Source organism: Pelecanus crispus, chromosome W (genome assembly GCF_030463565.1).
Source record: "Pelecanus crispus isolate bPelCri1 chromosome W, bPelCri1.pri, whole genome shotgun sequence".
Classification (NCBI taxonomy): domain Eukaryota; kingdom Metazoa; phylum Chordata; class Aves; order Pelecaniformes; family Pelecanidae; genus Pelecanus; species Pelecanus crispus.
This window is the reverse complement of record NC_134675.1, coordinates 7,907,947-7,925,190: the sequence shown is the minus strand read 5'-3', so window position 1 is coordinate 7,925,190 and position 17,244 is coordinate 7,907,947. Positions and strand designations below refer to the sequence as shown.

The window sequence follows — 17,244 nt, the reverse complement described above, 5'->3', positions numbered from 1 at the left end:
CTATGGCAAAACCAGCCTTCAGAAGGATTTGGACTATTTTCTTTCCCTTCTCAAAAACTTCTTCTGCTATGTTGCCCCACACAATGATGTCATCAATGTACTGCAGATGTTCTGGAGCTTCACCCTGTTCCAGTGCCGTCTGGATCAGTCCATGGCAAATGGTGGGGCTGTGCTTCCACCCCTGGGGCAATCGGTTCCAGGTGTACTGAACACCCCTCCAGGTAAAAGCAAACTGGGGTCTGCACTCTGCTGCCAAAGGGATGGAGAAAAATGCATTAGCGATGTCAGTTGTGGCACACCACTTGGCTGCCTTTGACTCCAGTTCGTATTGAAGTTCTAGCATGTCTGGCATGGCAGCACTCAGTGGTGGTGTAACTTTATTCAGACAAGGATAGTCTACTGTTAGTATCCACTCCCCATTAGACTTTCGCACTGGCCATATGGGACTGTGAAAGGGTGAGCGTGTCTTGCTGATCACTCCCTGGCTCTCCAGCCAACGACTCAGGTTATGGATGGGAATCAGGGAGTCCCGGTTGCTGCGACCAGCCTGGTTAGCTCAGTTGGTTAGAGCATGGTGCTAATAATGCCAAGGTGACGGGTTCAATCCTCCCTCACTGCAGGGGGGTTGGGCTATATGATCTCTCAAGGTCCCTGCCAACCCAAAGCATTCTATGATTCTATGATATGGCCGTCTGTGCACTGCTGTGGTAGCGATCGGCACCTGTTGTTCTTCGACCCTCAGCAACCCCACAACAGAAGGGTCCTCTGAGAGACCAGGTAAGGGGGACAGCTGTTTCATTTCCTCCGTCTACAAAGCAGCTATACCAAAAGCCCACCGGTACCCTTTTGGGTCCTTGAAATACCCTCTCCTGAGGTAATCTATGCCAAGGATGCACGGAGCGTCTGGGCCAGTCACATTGGGGTGCTTCTGCCACTCATTCCCAGTTAGGCTCACTTCGGCCTCCAGTACAGTGAGCTGTTGGGATCCCCCTGTCACTCCAGAAATACAAATGGGTTGTGCCCCTCTATAGCTTCATGGCATTAGGGTACACTGTGCACTGGTGTCCACTAGAACCTTATACTCCTGTGGGTCTGACGTTCCAGGCCATCGAATCCACACAGTCCAGTAAACCCGGTTGTCCCTTTCCTCCACCTGGCTGGAGGCAGGGCCCCTCTAACACTGGTCACAGTATTCGTTGTTCACTTCCTGTAAACATGAATTAAAAGTCCCTTCATTAAGATCGGAAGTAAAATTAGCCCTCTTACTCTGTCTGGGGAACTGCTCACTGGAAACTGGAGCTGCAATTTTCCTGGGAGAACCGCCTTTTGTTTTTCCTTGCAACTCACGCACCCATGCCTCTAGGGTCGAGGTAGGTTTCCCATCCCACTTCCTCATGTCCTCTCCGTGGTCACGCAGGTAAAACCACAGGGTGCCCTGTGGCGTGTATCCTCTATATCCTCTCTCTTGAGCATAGGGACATTGACTCCTAATGGCTGAGATACTGGTCCGTGCAGGTGGGGAGTAGGACAGATCCTCTCTGAGTTGCTGGAACTCTTGGCACAGTTTTTCAGACAGTTTCTCAGACAGTTTTTCCACAGGCCCGTAGGGAGGAAGAGATACTTTCTTCGCATTCCCAGAGTCGGCCAGCCACTTCATCCACCGTTGGTGCCTCGTCATCTTTCCAGGCCAGTATTGCCAACGAGTCGGCATACGACGCTGGTGCGCTCTGTACCACCTTCCGCCACATGGGTCGTGTGCACCTGACTTCATCTGGATCTTTGGGTAACTGCTCATCGTTCAGGTCACTATAAATCACCTCCAGCACGCCTAATTCCCTCAGGTACTGGATACCTCTCTCCATGGTGGTCCATTTGCCTGGGTGGTATATAACATCCTCCTTGAAGGGATACCTTTCCTTCACATTTGACAGAAGTCACCTCCAGAGGCTGAGGGTTTGTGCCCCTTTTCCAATTGCTTTGTCAATGCCCCCTTCCCTGGAAAGGGATCCCAGCTGCTTGGCTTCCCTACCCTCTAAATCCAGGCTACTGGCCCCGTTATCCCAGCATCGGAGCAGCCAGGTGATGATGTGCTCGCCTGGATGACGACTGAAATCTTTTCGCATCTCTCTCAGCTCACTCAGGGATAGGGATCGGGTGGTTACCATCTCATTTATGAGTTCTTCCCATGGCTCTGGTTCATCTTCATCCCTTACTAAACGAGCTGATTTCCTCGTGTATTTCTTCTTCTGTATAGGGGCAACTGATACTGGCGCGGGTTGGTTCTCTGGTTTAGCTATGGTGCCTGTCACTGGGGTTGGAGTGGCTGCAGGACCTGTGGTGGGGGTTGGAGTGGCCGCAGTGCTTGTGGAGGGGGTTTGAGTAGCCACAGTGCCTGTCTCTGGGGTTGGAGTAGCCGCAGTGCCTGTGGCTGTGGTTTGAGTAGCCGCAGTGCCTGTGGTGAGGGTTTGAGTAGGTGCAGTGCCCATGGCTGGGGTTGGAGTAGCTGCAGTGCCTGTCGTTTTGTCATCAGATCCAGAGACCTTGTCTTTCCCTTGAGGGTACTGAATAGTGTTGACCATGGCTCGATAGGCATGTGCCAGCCCCCAGCATGTTGCAATGATTTGTGTCTCTCTGGAGCTACCAGGGTGACAACATACTTTTTCCAAATACTTTACTAGTTCTTCAGGATTCTGCACTTGTTCAGGGGTGAAGTTCCAAAACACTGGAGGTGCCCACTGTCCTAGGTACTTACCCATACTATCCCACACACCCTGCCACTCATAACTCTCCAGCCTTGGGGCAGATCTCTGGATAATATTCTTAGATTCCTTACTAACCTTTGTCAAAACCGAAACAATATTCCCAAGAAGTATCAATAGAAGTATCTTAACTGCCCAGGGGTGTTCAAGATACTGAAAAGTTTCTGTAATGAGGGAGGAAGCAGTATAGAAGACGGTAGTGAAGGTGCCATTCTGTATTTCCTCCACAACAAACCTCTCAGAGGATGAGGTACAATTGCTAATTCTCTCCATGAGGTGGTACCCAAAGTACCATAATGACTTGTGTATGCAACCCAAATACCAAAGAATGCTCAAGGTCAGGGTTTTGATAAGTAACCTCCCAAGCAAGATATCATTAATCACTGCGGAGCATAGCACACTGCACAAACCAACACCAAGCTTTAACGTGTACTGCAAAAAGAAGAACATGGCGCAGATCAGATGAACTAATATCGTGACCGGCAACTGTTAACAGACTCCTTAAGACACTCTGGTTAATCTGTTATTATCTCAAACCGTTCGAGCCCCAAATTTGGCACCAAAAAGAACTGTCGTGGTTTAGCCCCAGCCAGCAACCAAGCACCACGCAGCCACTTGCTCACTCCCCCTACCCTGATGGGATGGGGGACAGAATCGGAGGAGTAAGAGTGAGAAACACTCCTGGGTTGAGATAAGAACAGTTTAATAATTGAAATAAAGTAAAATAGTAATGATAATAATAACAATATAATAATAATATACAAAGCAAGTGATGCACGATGCAATTGCTTACCACCCGCCGACCGATACCCAGACAGTTCCCGAGCAGCGATCGCTGCTCTCCGGCCAACCCCCCCCAGTTTCTATACTGAGCATGATGCCATATGGTATGGAATAGCCCTTTGGGCAGTTTGGATCAACTATTCTGGCTGTGCCCCCTCCCAGTTTCTTGTGCACCTGGCAGAGCATGGGAAGCTGAAAAGTCCTTGACTAGCATAAGCAGTACTTAGCAACAACTAAAAACATCAGTGTGTTATCAGCATTATTCTCATCCTAAATCCAAACCACAGCACTATGCCAGCTACTAGGAAGAAAATTAACTTTATCACAGCTGAAACCAGGACAATAGCTGACGTTGTAAATGTTCTAATACACACGCAGTCATTCAGGGTTCTGTCACACATTTGTCTAAGAAACCTAAATAAATCTTTTCATTGTTTATAAATGCTCTTTTTTTTTACTTTAAGATACTGAATATACATAATGCAGCAATTTTTGGATTTAGTGTGTTAGATTAAGTTAGGAGTTTCCTGTTTATCCTATATCATAATATAGAGTAGGCCTTCATTGAATAGTTACAAATCAAATTAGATGCAAACAGGAATGTCATTAAAAACTCTGAACATATCTTCAGTATGCATATTTCAAGCTCAGCTAACTGGGATTTATCCAGTATAATCAGTAAGATTTAATTAAAGTCACTTAATAATTTTATAGAGAGACGCTTTGAGCCAATGGGCTTTTATTTCATAATAAGAAGTGTTAACCTAGCAATTAACAAGATAACAGTATTTCTGATCCAGAGCTCTCGGAGAGCCTTAAAATAACTCAGTGAACAAATCACCACTGATTTTTAAATAACTGTTTTCCTGGTTGTTGTTGTTTCTGTGTCAGCTAAACTATATACATAGTGTATAGATAAAGCATATTCTTTTGAGAAGTGCCTCCTTGCTGAGTCAGTTGTTTTGGCCATTTGGGTTACAGTACACAGGGGATTGGAGAAGTGAGGAGGGGACAAAGAGGGAGGGATAAGATGGCAGAAGGAATTTCTTGCCTTTTGCAGAGCTCGTAATAAACTCTCCGTGGAAGTATTCCTATCTTCAAGTTCTGCTCTTGATCAAACAAGTGCAAATCAGAAATAAGTCAACACAAAAATATATATCTAAGCCATAGCTTTCTATTTCTCCTAAGGCATGTTGATTTTTTTCTGCCACCTAGTTCTTTGCTTCAGTACTTTGTTTTAGCCCCCAGTCAGTCCCCTGCTAGCTTCAAACACAGATTTTTTCTCCCTGCCTTCATCCACAAGTTATAGCCTTCCCTTTTTTTCAGTTAGACAAACTATATTGTTCAGGCATCACATGCTGTTCTGCATTCTGACTGAGATATTTTACACAACAAATCACCCAAATCGATATATTTTACCTAATAAGTCACAGTAACTCAGGCTGCATTTGTGAAACGCCACTCTTCCTCTTTTTCTTTGTGGCTTGCTTTCTCTCATATACAGCTACTCTTCCTTGGAATCAGGTGAATCAAGCACTGTCCTGAGAACAGCAGCACTCTTTCCTGCACTATTCTAAAACCCATTTTTTTCTGTCAATCAGGTAAAATCTCACTGACTTTGGTGAATATGACGTACTCTTCATTCAAAAGAGCTATAAGTAGCATTTGAGGTTTTTTTTTAAAGATATAGTAGAAAAAAATAGCAGTTGCCACACAGATCACATACAAGGTGAACCACAGATTGACTGGTGTTAGCAAGTGGTATCACTGGAGTTTCAGTACAAATGCACAAGAATGAATATAATTTCCAGAATCATCAGATTACTAGATAGAGGAAGTGACTGGAAGCTCCAAAGACAGTGGAAAAGCAATGCTACAGTAGATATTAACCTGTGAGCAAGTAGACTAGACAAAGTTTTGTAATTATTAGCAAAAAGAAATTTCTCCTGTTCCTTAGTCACTGTTTTAGAAAAACATGAGTTGTGCTTCATTCATTTCTACAAGAAACATGATGACTAATTCACGTCACTCTTCCATGTATTAACACAAGTTTCTGATATATATACCAATAGGATTTTGTAAACTTCACATCTCTTAGGATTCACCTTTCTGCCACAATTTGACAATACGTGTGTTTAAATCTGTAGTCTGTCGTGGTTTAGCCCCAGCCAGCAACTAAGCACCACGCAGCCGCTCGCTCACTCCCCCTGCCCCGGTGGGATGGGGGACAGAATTGGAGGAGTAAGAGTGAGAAACACTCCTGGGTTGAGATAAGAACAGTTTAATAATTGAAATAAAGTAAAATAGCAGTAGTAATAATAACAACATAATAGTAATAATAATATACAAAGCAAGTGATGCACAATGCAATTGCTCACCACCCGCCGACCGATACCCAGACAGTCCCCGAGCAGCGATTGCTGCTCCCCAGCCAACTCCCCCCAGTTTCTATACTGAGCATGACGCCATATGGTATGGAATAGCCCTTTGGGCAGTTTGGATCAACTATTCTGGCTGTGCCCCTTCCCAGTTTCTTGTGCACCTGGCAGAGCATGGGAAGCTGAAAAGTCCTTGACTAGCATAAGCAGTACTTGGCAACAACTAAACCATCAGTGTGTTATCAGCATTCTTCTCATCCTAAATCCAAAACACAGCACTATGCCCGCTAGTAGGAAGAAAATTAACTCTATCCCAGCCAAAACCAGGACATGTCTCATTGGCATAATGGGACAACTTCAATATTTAAAATGCCTTACTAAACCAAGACTTCGGTCTTAAGAGCCCAAGATAGTATTTAGTAAATAGAATCATGGAATCACAGAATGGTTTGGGTTGGAGGGGACCTTAAAGATCATCTAGTTCCAACCCCCCTGCCATGGGCAGGGACACCTTCCACTAGATCAGGTTGCTCAAAGCCCCATCCAACTTGGCCTCAAACACTTCCAGGGAGGGGGCATCCACTACTTCTCTGGGCAATCTGTTCCAGTGTCTCACCACCCTCACAGTAAAGAATTTCTTCCTAATATGAAATCTAAATCTACCCTGTATAATACGCTAGTATTAGTGAGTATAACAGACACACACACAAATGGGAATAAAGATATTTGGTTACTCGAAACAGAAAAGTGAAATAGTGATTGCTAAATACATTTGCAAATTGCAGTTTATTTATTCAGTTAATAAAAGGGAACAGTCTCTATAGCAACTGCAGTATGGTACAGCACTAAGTCCATATAACCTTCTGTAATAAACCGTGAGTGTGTTTTTTTCTAAGACCGTTCAGGAAATTTCTTCAGCAGTACAGTTCAGAAGGAAAAACCTACAAATAATAGAGGTTGGTTAACTGGCCCAAACGGTAAGTACTTGCCTGAGTTATCAGGACTTCTCAGGCTTTTGAAATTAGACTGGCTATCTCACAATTACAGACTGCCTTAAAACATTGCCTGTATCTCTGTTCTCATTTTGATGCTTCTCATCCCTTTCCCAGCTGGAAACCAAAATTAAGAGGCGTAGAACATTTCAGAACATTAAAGAAGATTAAAGCTAAATTCCCTTAAAAAAATAGCCCATTTTAGGCATGGATGGACAGTTGGGTGAACGAAAGGGTAAATAGAATCATAGAATCATAGAATCATTTAGGTTGGAAAAGACCTTTAAGATCATCCAGTACAACCATTAACCTACACTACCAAGTCCACACTAAACCAATCAAGGGTAGACTAGACTAAACCATGTCCCAGAGTGCCACGTCTACCCGTTTTTTGAACACTTCCAGGGATGGTGACTCCACCACCTCTCTGGGCAGCCTGTTCCAATGCTTGACCACCCTTTCCGTGAAGAGATTTTTCCTAATATCCAACCTAAACCTCCCCTGGCGCAGCTTGAGCCCATTTCCTCTCATCCTATCGCTAACTACATGGGAGAAGAGACCAACACCCACCTCACTACAACCTCCTGTCAGGTAGTTGTAGAGAGCGATAAGGTCTCCCCTCAGCCTCCTCTTCTCCAGGCTAAACAACCCCAGTTCCCTCAGCCGCTCCTCATAAGGCCTGTGCTCCAGACCCTTCCCCAGCTTCATTGCCCTTTTCTGAACACGCTCCAGCACCTCAATGTCTTTCTTGTATTGAGGGGCCCAAAACTGGACACAGTATTCCAGGTTGACCTGCACATGCCAGTTGAGCGTATTCAATATGAACCGCTCCATAACCTTCCCTGGCACCGAGGTCAGGCTGACAGGCCTGTAGTTCCCCGGGGCCTCCTTCCAGCCCTTCTTGTAGATGGGCATCACATTCGCAAGCCTCCAGTCATCAGGGACCTCCCCTGTTAACCTGGACTGCTGATAGATGATGGAAAGTGGCTTGGTGAGCTCCTGTGCCAGCTCCCTCAGTACTCTCGGGTGGATCCCATCTGGCCCCATAGACTTGTGAGCGTCCAGGTGGCATAGCAGGTCATTAACTGCTTCCTCCTGGACTATGAGGGCTCCATTCTGGTCCGCATCCCTGCCTTCCAGCTCAGGGGGCTGAGTACTCTGGGGATGACTGGTCTGGCTATTAAAGACAGAGGCAAAGAAGGCATTAAGTACCTCAGCCTTTTCCTCATCCTTGGTGACAATTTTCCCCCCTGCATCCAGCAAAGGATGGAAATTCTCCTTGGCTCTCCTTTTATTGCTGATGTACTTATAAAAACATTTTTTATTATCTTTTACAACAGTGGCCAGATTGAGTTCTAGCTGGGCTTTTGCCTTTCTAATTTCCTCCCTGAATGACCTAACAAGATCCCTGTACTCCTCCTGAGTTGCCTGCCCCTTCTTCCAAAGGCGGTAGACTCTCCTTTTTTCCCTGAGTCCCTGCAAAAGCTCCCTATTCAGACAGGCCGGTCGCCTTCCCTGCTGGTTGGTCTTACGGCACATGGGGACAGCCCACTCCTGCGCCCTTAAGACTTCCTTCCTGAAGAAGGCCCAGCCTTCCTGGACCCCTTTGCCCTTCAGGACTGCCTCCCAAGGGACTTTCCCAACCAGGGTCCTGAACAGGCCAAAGTCTGCCCTCCGGAAGTCCATGGTAACAGTTTTGCTGCCCCTCCTCTTTACATTTCCCAGGATCGAGAACTCTATCATATCGTGGTCGCTAAGCCCAAAACGGCCTCCGACCACGACATCTCCCACGAGTCCTTCTCTGTTTGTAAACAGCAAGTCAAGTGAGACACCTCCCCTGGTAGGCTCACCTTGCTGTGCTGTTGCTTGAGTTAATTTTTGGATTCAGGCAAACAGCACCATGCCTTGCATCAAATTTTTCCATGTGTTTTTATAAGCAAGACTAGCTTGTGTGTGGGGGTTAAGCTCTGGTTCTGATGTCATGTGAGGAGATAGTATTGTCCCATAGTAATGCACTAGTAGCACCCATGTCTTTGCCTGCACTGGGTGGGAGTCATAGCCAGATCGCTCCTCCTTTCTATAAGTAGGAGTCTCCCAGTCATTACAAATCTCAGTGCTCTTTTCCTCCCATCTTTTCTGGTTTCCATTCCTGCCATGTATTCCTGTACATTTCAAGTTTCATGCAACCATGAAGAAATCTGCTCTTGATCTCGGATCAGTCTCCTCCTATCTTAATTCAGCCCATTTATGCTTATCCATGGGGTCCATACATGGTGCAGTGTTTCAGGCATGCTAAAAAGAAGGGGAAGTATGGCAATCAGAGAGGGTGAGGGAGAGTGAGGCAGCACAGTGAAAAGTGATGGGAGTATTGTTCTAGTTCCATCACTTATAAATAATTCTCAGATAAAATGTTCTTGGTGGAATCATATCCCCATTGAATTTAATTGGAGTTTAGTGATTGACTTCAAAGATGTAGCATCTTACTCTTCATTCATTCTATCTTTAACCCAATAATTCTGAAATTAAATCTGCATTAAATTATAGAGTATAAATAATTATTTTATTAAATAATAAATTATAATAATTATTTTCTTAAATTATAAAGTATAGAGATGTGATGCTATTGAGACCAAGGTTAAAGAGAATCACTGTACTGCTCTTTGTTAAGAGTCAGTGTCCATTTCTGGTTACAGACACTTCTGTTTCCAACTTGCCATTATATAATGACACTTTCTTGTGAGATTGTCAGAAGATCTATCCTAGGAGTAGCACAAGGAAGTAATTTTGCCCTGTTTTTTCTTTTTTTTTTTTTAATGGAAAATAAGACATTGCTGGAGATAACAGCTTTCTGCTTCCCAGGCACCTGGTGAGACATTTTGCTTCACATTATTTTTCCAAGTTCCACTGGATTTATTTTGAAAGGATGTAATTTCTCTGGGAAAGGTGGTGGTTTCTTCACTCTTTGATCATGCCCATGCCTCTTAATTGCCTCAGTAGCCAACAGCTTCCCTTCAAAAGGAGATTCCCACCTCCTTCCCAGATGAAAGGGGACTGATTTGAAGAACCCATTATGGTTTTGATGCTTATACTGTGGAATTAGCTGAACTTTCCCATCATGTCTGCAAGCAGGATATCAGATGGTGGGGGTGGGAAGAGAAGGAAGGAATTTGTCTGAACAAGCATATCTGAACTTGCTGCCCAGAGAGCAGGCTGCATGGGATATGAGATATGTAAGTATGAGACAGCAGATGCATGGAAGGTTGAAAGAGCAACATCCAGCAGGAGTGCAAGGGGCCTCAGTCAAGGAGGTGAGATCACTGGTAGGTGGGATGTCTCCTTTACATCAATCACAAAGGGTTGTCTTGGTATAAGAAATGCTAGGGATGCTCCTCTGACACTGAAATAATATTTAGCTTTCCAAAGCAGTTAGGTGACTGCTGGTTGTATTTTTCTTTTATTCCTTCTCTGTGCACAGATGATCATATATGCTCTTCCTGTCATGTTTGGGTTGCTAACTCAGTAGATGGTGCCTGCCTGAGCCCTTCTTCATGTCTAATACTGATTAGTCCCAGTTTTTCAATATACTGTTAAATCTGTATGACAACTGACCATGTTCATTTTCCTAAAACAAAGTAAGGTCTGCAAGAATTAGCTTGAAAAAATTTGGAATTCTTGAAATTCCAAATAGGAATTGTTCATTTGTTTTATTTAAAGCAAGTAGGACATTTATAGCTTTTTGGTACTAATACTTTCATGTAGATGTGTTCATAGTTGGCTCTGTAAACATAAATATTCTTGGTGGGAGATGCCCTTAAGGCCTGTAGCAGTCTTAGAAAAATATTAGTGCTTTCTGCATATAAGGGTCTACTGTATATGCATTTTTTGAAGGGCAGGAATGTATGCCTCAGTGTTTATAAGATGAATTAAATTCTGGGATGGAAATTTTCCTGTTGGTTTCAGCTAGCCCTGCAGCTAACTATAATGTGCATTTTTATTACCACTGCAGTTGTTCCAATCAGAAAGATGTTACTGGTCTAATATTTGAAAACACAGGGCTAAACTTTCTGCTTGCATGAGTTTTATCACTTAATACAGTTATTGCAGCAGCTAATCTTGTTGTCATCCAGTGTAATTCCTATTTAATTTTTTATCTTTCTGTCATCTTTTTTCCCTTAAAAGCCAAGGGAAATAATAAATAACGTGAAAAATCACCCGAAGAAGACAACCTTTGACCTCAGTAATACAAATCAGTATTGCACTCTTGTTTCAATTACTTCAGTAGAAACAGATGAAAATGTAATGAAAAGATTAAAAAAAAAGGCACAGAAAGAAACACAGAAAAGTCCAATAAGAGCATAAAGAACTTATTTGTGAAGAAAGTAGAAAGTCTTTTCTCAATGCCCATCATAATGTATATATTTGCTGATCATTATTATCATTATGTTTCCTTCCCATTTAGGAGATTGTCAACTTCAATTGTCGGAAGCTGGTTGCTACAATGCCTCTTTTTGCTAATGCAGACCCAAATTTTGTGACTGCCATGCTAAGCAAACTGCGATTTGAGGTGTTCCAACCTGGTGATTACATTATCCGAGAAGGGGCTGTGGGTAAAAAGATGTATTTCATTCAGCATGGTGTTGCTGGTGTCATCACCAAATCCAACAAGGAGCTGAAGCTGACAGATGGCTCTTACTTTGGGGGTGAGTAGGAAAAAATTAATTATAACATTGGAGTGAATGCACTAGAATAAACCATGTTCAGATATCAGACATATAGACATCAGAATAAGTCTACTGAGTGTCTTTTGCCTAGACAATTCCAATTGCAGTGAAGAGTGCACAAAATATTTCTGAATAAGACATTCAGATTCTGCTTACTGTTGCAAGGATAGCTATTGAAGATACAGAATGACCTTCCTGAATTTTCAAGTTATTTTGAATTGAGCACTGTTATTTAACAGACAGTACTTCAATAAAAATATAATAATTTGCACAGTAATTTTATAGCTATTTAAAGGTAAAATAAGCAGGATTCATCTTCTTTAAAAAGGGATACAAATTTTGAGTCATAAATGTAAAGTACTTCTAAAAGTTAAAAATCACTGTAAGAATTACAAAATTAGACAGTGGATAAAAGACCACTATTTATATGGGATATTTTGGTATTCTTCATGAATATTTCAGGCTGTTATTAGTGCTTTTTTACTGAATTTTAGCACAGAGCAACGTTTATCCTTCCAGTATATACTATGAGAAACTGGACTCCCTATTTGACTAGATAGCTCTCTAATAAACATGTGTATATTAATAAAAAACAGACATGAATTTTAATCCAAATTAAATTCATCTGGTAATCCTAATGAAAAATAGGTTTTTATTTAGATGAAGGCATCTGAATTTTTATATTTGGATTAAAACAATCTTTTTTTTTTACATATAATAATTGACCGATATGAAAATATTGTTCCTTGTGACTGTATATTGTCTTTGTGCAATAGAGTAGGTGTCTGCTTCTGTGAGCAGTAGCAAGGCTGTTTTCCAGAAGCTGATTGAACATTTACATGTACCACTGCTGCCCATGATGGTTACAGTTAGTTGGTTATTGTATTAATTTTCTGTTGAATCCCATGAATTATTCCAGAACTGAGTCAAAAGCCTTTCAGAAAATGTTCAATTGAAAGCCTAATCAGTGGCATTTAGCTGGTATGCAGAAGTGGGAAGCTTAGAAAACTGAATTGGGCTGTGTTTGAATTGGGCTATAGAGTTACTCAACTAATCCCATTTTAGAATAATACGCTAAAGCAACTCCTACTGATCTGGCCAGCAGGCCTTGTCACTCTGCAGTAGCCTCTGCAAGGTGATTTGTACCAGTATTTGTAGAAGCACTTCAGTAAAGAAGTCTTGTGCTTATCCCACGGGCTTAAACTGTAAATGCTGAAGACAGGAGATTAAGGAGAAAGAAAAGGTAAATGCTGAGGATGAAGAAACAGAGCGACCGTGGTCCTGGTCTTCTCTATGTTTAGCAGTGCCCTAGTTTATGAAAATGAGTTTGCAAGAGCCTGTGTGCTGAATCTGGCCATAATACTCCTCTGAACCAACAGAGGATCAGAGATTGCACATGAAAGTATTTTACATAACTGTCAGCCTGTTGTTGCAGTGCAAACAACTACTTAGCTCATCCTGTTCATCTGCTACCCTTCTTAGGAGGAATGCAGACAAAAAATAAGCTATTTTCAATATCCAGACACCACAAGAACTTATTACACTGCATACCAAAGCAGTTTTGTTCATCCAAACCGTAGCTGGGATTGCACAAGGGGTGCAAAAATGGGGGGCAAATGCATCCAAACCCTAACAGCTGCTGGGGCAAATGGGAGATAATAGCTGCTGCTTGATGTAACAAGGAGAGGAGAGGAGAGGAGAGGAGAGGAGAGGAGAGGAGAGGAGAGGAGAGGAGAGGAGAGGAGAGGAGAGGAGGAGAAAGAACCTGAGAAAGGAAGTGCCCTGAGATCCAAAGTGGTGTGATTCAGATCTGTTTTAACAGAATACCATAGAGCATTGTGAATTCCCAGAAGTGGGTTTCAGACCCTGGAGAAGAAATACCTATTTGACTGCAGCTGAAAAGAGAGGAAACAAGCTGCACATCAGATAACTGTGAATCGAAAAGGTTTGGTTTGTCAAAGCAGAAAAAAACATTCTAATATTCTTTTCTCTCTGGAGATGTTCTTTCCCTGAAATGTATATCCTAATCTGAGTAAAGCTTCCTGACCAAAGCAGGCACAAGAAATGCTGCACAGTGGAATGATAACAAGCTGGAAGAATAAGCCTGTGTTCAAATCCTAAGACCAATAACCCCTTTTTTTGCCTAATGGAGACATGCAAAATCTGAGGCTGAGATACTGTTTAAGAAGCTTCAGCTTATAACTTCAACTGTATAGTTCCCAGTTGTGACCCAATAAATCAATATCAACACTTGTGCTCTCACAAGCAAGGGAAGGACACACAGGTGGGAGGGGTGTGCCATACCTATATGGATCTTTTTTAAATTTTAAAATGTCTTATGAATTGGAAGTTCACAGTCCCAGCTCAGAGATACTAACTGTTGGATATCAGGTATGTCCCAGAGTTTGCGTTTCCCAGGGGCCCTGGCTCTGGGGAGATTCAGGAGTCATCCCTGGAGATGCAGGCTTGCCTTGAGAACTCATGGAGGGTTTCACTGACATCCTACCTTGGATTTGGAAAACATTTATCAAACTTACAATATTTAAAATGTTTGGGTATTGACAACATTGCATTAATAGAAAACTTCTGACATCCTGGAGTTGTTGGAGAACTGGAGGTTAGTGTGAAAGTCGTGATTTAACAAGAGCCAAAGCAGTGTCACCAGTATTTGGGAGAGGCTTGAATGGACACTGCTGGGAGAGTGAGAGCCTGGAAAACCAAAAGTTGCAGTAATAAAGAGAGGAAATAGCTGGAGGTTTGAAGACTGAGATGCTGCTGAACATTTAAATTCTCTTGCCTGATCTTTGTTCTTAATTAAAAAATAGGCTTCCCTATGGATCTGGGTGTTATAAGTCGCACATGAAACTAGATAAACCTTACAATTGCTTAGAAATTCTAAAAAAGAATGTACCTGGATAACCATCAATGGAATTGATTGATCAGGCTACATTTCACCTCTGCTTTACGTTGATTTTTGAGAGAGGTGCAGAGTGGTGACTCTAGAGAGCCCTCCGTAGATCTGGGCTTAATTACTGTCCGCCTCTTTCCTCATCTGTGCTCACTGGTTTCTCCTTTCTGGAGGGAAGGAGTAAGTACAAGACAGTAGCCACAGAGATACTGTGGTTTGTTTGTTGGTATTCCTGTGGGAAGAGCATCCTATCCCTTAACCTTCACGTGTGTTCATAAATCTTTCTTGAACTGTGTGTGCAGGAGCATTACTTAGCCCAGCAGTGTGTAGGATGCTAATTTTGATCCCAACAAGTTTTTTGTCCTTCAATATCCTAATTGAAGGATATTATCATCCTATATATCTACTCCAAGTACTAGTATGAATTTGAAAGTAATTTCTGGTACTATCCTTTTCCATAGACCATGTACCCTCCTACCCTTGCCCCCACTTCCCCTTCGACAGAATATACAAAATATGTAAGGGAGCAACTGAGAAATACTGACCAGTCTACACTCCCTCAGATCTGCATTCAACATACCAAAAAACAATGTCCCCCAATTACTGGAGTAACAAAATAGATATATAAATATGTTCAGAAAAAAGTATGATTTGAGGTTGACTATGTTCTTTCAATCCTTTCAGTAATGACCACAGAGGAAATGTTTTAAAGAGTGCCATAAATTATGTCTTGAACAGACATGGATCAGTGGAAGGATTGTTTCATAAATATTCAGGACAATCCATTTTCCTTTTCTTTCCTTTTCTTTCTTCTTCCTGATATTTAAAGAAAACAGTAACTTTTTATTGCCTTAACTTAGAATCCCTGTTCTTACATGATGCGCTTGTGTGAGTTTTTATAAAGGGAATTAGGCAATGAAGAATACATGATGCTAATTTTCACTATAATGCTCAGTTATATATTCATTTCTAGATCAGGGAAATTATGTAAGCCACAGTTACCAGTGGAGAATTCCAGGATATTAATATTCCATAGCTGCTTTCATAGGATTCTTCAGGACCATATCTTGTTATTTTTGAGGAAATACCACAATACTCATTTTTCCTAAGCATCTATGGATTTTTGATGTCTTCCTTCACTTTACCCCGTTTTCTAAAATATCTTCCACTTCCCCATTATTAGGAATGGGATTGCTGCTACTTTCGGCAAAGCAGTAAATATGTCTTTTCTCTTTACAAATAAAAGAGAATGGAACTTCTCCCACTGAGACTGACACAGTTTTCATACAAGGGGAAACAAGGGTGCCCTCAATGAAAATTATAACCATGACAAAAGCAAAGATTTTGAAGTCTTTACAGATGAAGCACAAGAATATGAGTCTTTTGCTTATATATTTGTCGTGGTTTAGCCCCAGCCAGCAACTAAGCACCATGCAGCCGCTCACTCACTCCCCCTGCCCCGATGGGATGAGGGAGAGAATCGGAGGAGTAAGAGTGAGAAACACTCCTGGGTTGAGATAAGAACAGTTTAATAGTTCAAATAAAGTAAAATAGTAATGATCATAATAACAATATAATAATGATAATAATAATAATAGTATACAAAGCAAGTGATGCACAATGCAATTGCTCACCACCCACCGACCGATACTCAGACAGTTCACAAGCAGCGATTGCTGCCTCCCAGCCACCCCCCCCCAGTTTCTATACTGTGCCCCCTCCCAGCTTCTTGTGCACCTGGCAGAGCATGGGAAGCTGAAAAGTCCTTGACTAGCATAAGCAGTACTTAGCAACAACTAAACCATCAGCGTGTTATCAGCATTCTTCTCCTACTAAATCCAAAACACAGCACTATGCCAGCTACTAGGAAGAAAACTAACTCTATCCCAGCCAAAACCAGGACAGAAGCATAGTTCATCATTTACTGAGGCTTTACAGAGCAGAAGTAATAAAGTCTCTAATGAACCTAATACTAATCTAATTTACATTATACCAATATGCATTGGTATAAACTGGTGTAATACCACTGATACGAGGAAATTCTGATTTTTGCTGGAGTAAATGATATCAGAATCACTCCATAATATTATATATGTTGGTGATTCAAAATGTCTCATGATTATTAACAACATCAAACATGCAGGAGTATAATAAACTAAAGAGAAGTTGGTTTTAGTAAAAGGAGTCCTTTCCAACAATTCCCTTACTCTTACTCAATTGGTTCCACGTGTGGCTCTTAGGGCTCCTTTAGTCATCATAATAAGCTCTGGGTCTGCAAGTTCTCCTTCCCTTCTGGAAAGGCCTTTTCCTCCCTTTATTTTTTAATACATGTATTTCATGGTATACTTTAGATTTTTAAACATTTTATTTTGCCTAAATTATTTAATACTGTTTTAACAGTTATCCTTACACACTTGAAATTCTAATAAATTGCATCTTGCATTTGCTTCAGCTTGTAGGACAGTTAGATAGTACTACTTTGACCTACCTATTATTGATGGAGCTTTTCCCCATTTCTGAACAGCAACTGTCAGTATATTTTAGACCAGTGCATTGGAAAATAATACCATGGAAATGTTGAGTCACTTTATATTTTGCCACTTTTTTTTTTCTGGTACACTCTAGGTTTTGATGGTCTGCTTTTAAGGATTTGCAGTATAATATTGATTATAAGTAGAGAAAATGCTGTTAAAGTGCCTGTCT

At 41.9% G+C, this 17,244-nt stretch overlaps 1 protein-coding gene across 1 annotated transcript in view; it reads left to right on the top strand.

Annotated features, from left to right (window-relative positions):
• The window catches only part of LOC142596490 (potassium/sodium hyperpolarization-activated cyclic nucleotide-gated channel 1-like), a 221,175-nt gene that overhangs the window by 184,748 nt on the left and 19,183 nt on the right, over positions 1-17,244 (top strand). The window contains exon 6 of the mRNA XM_075725613.1: positions 11,372-11,612. Within this exon, the coding sequence (XP_075581728.1) occupies positions 11,372-11,612 (241 nt within the window). The remainder of the gene's footprint in view (positions 1-11,371; positions 11,613-17,244) is intronic.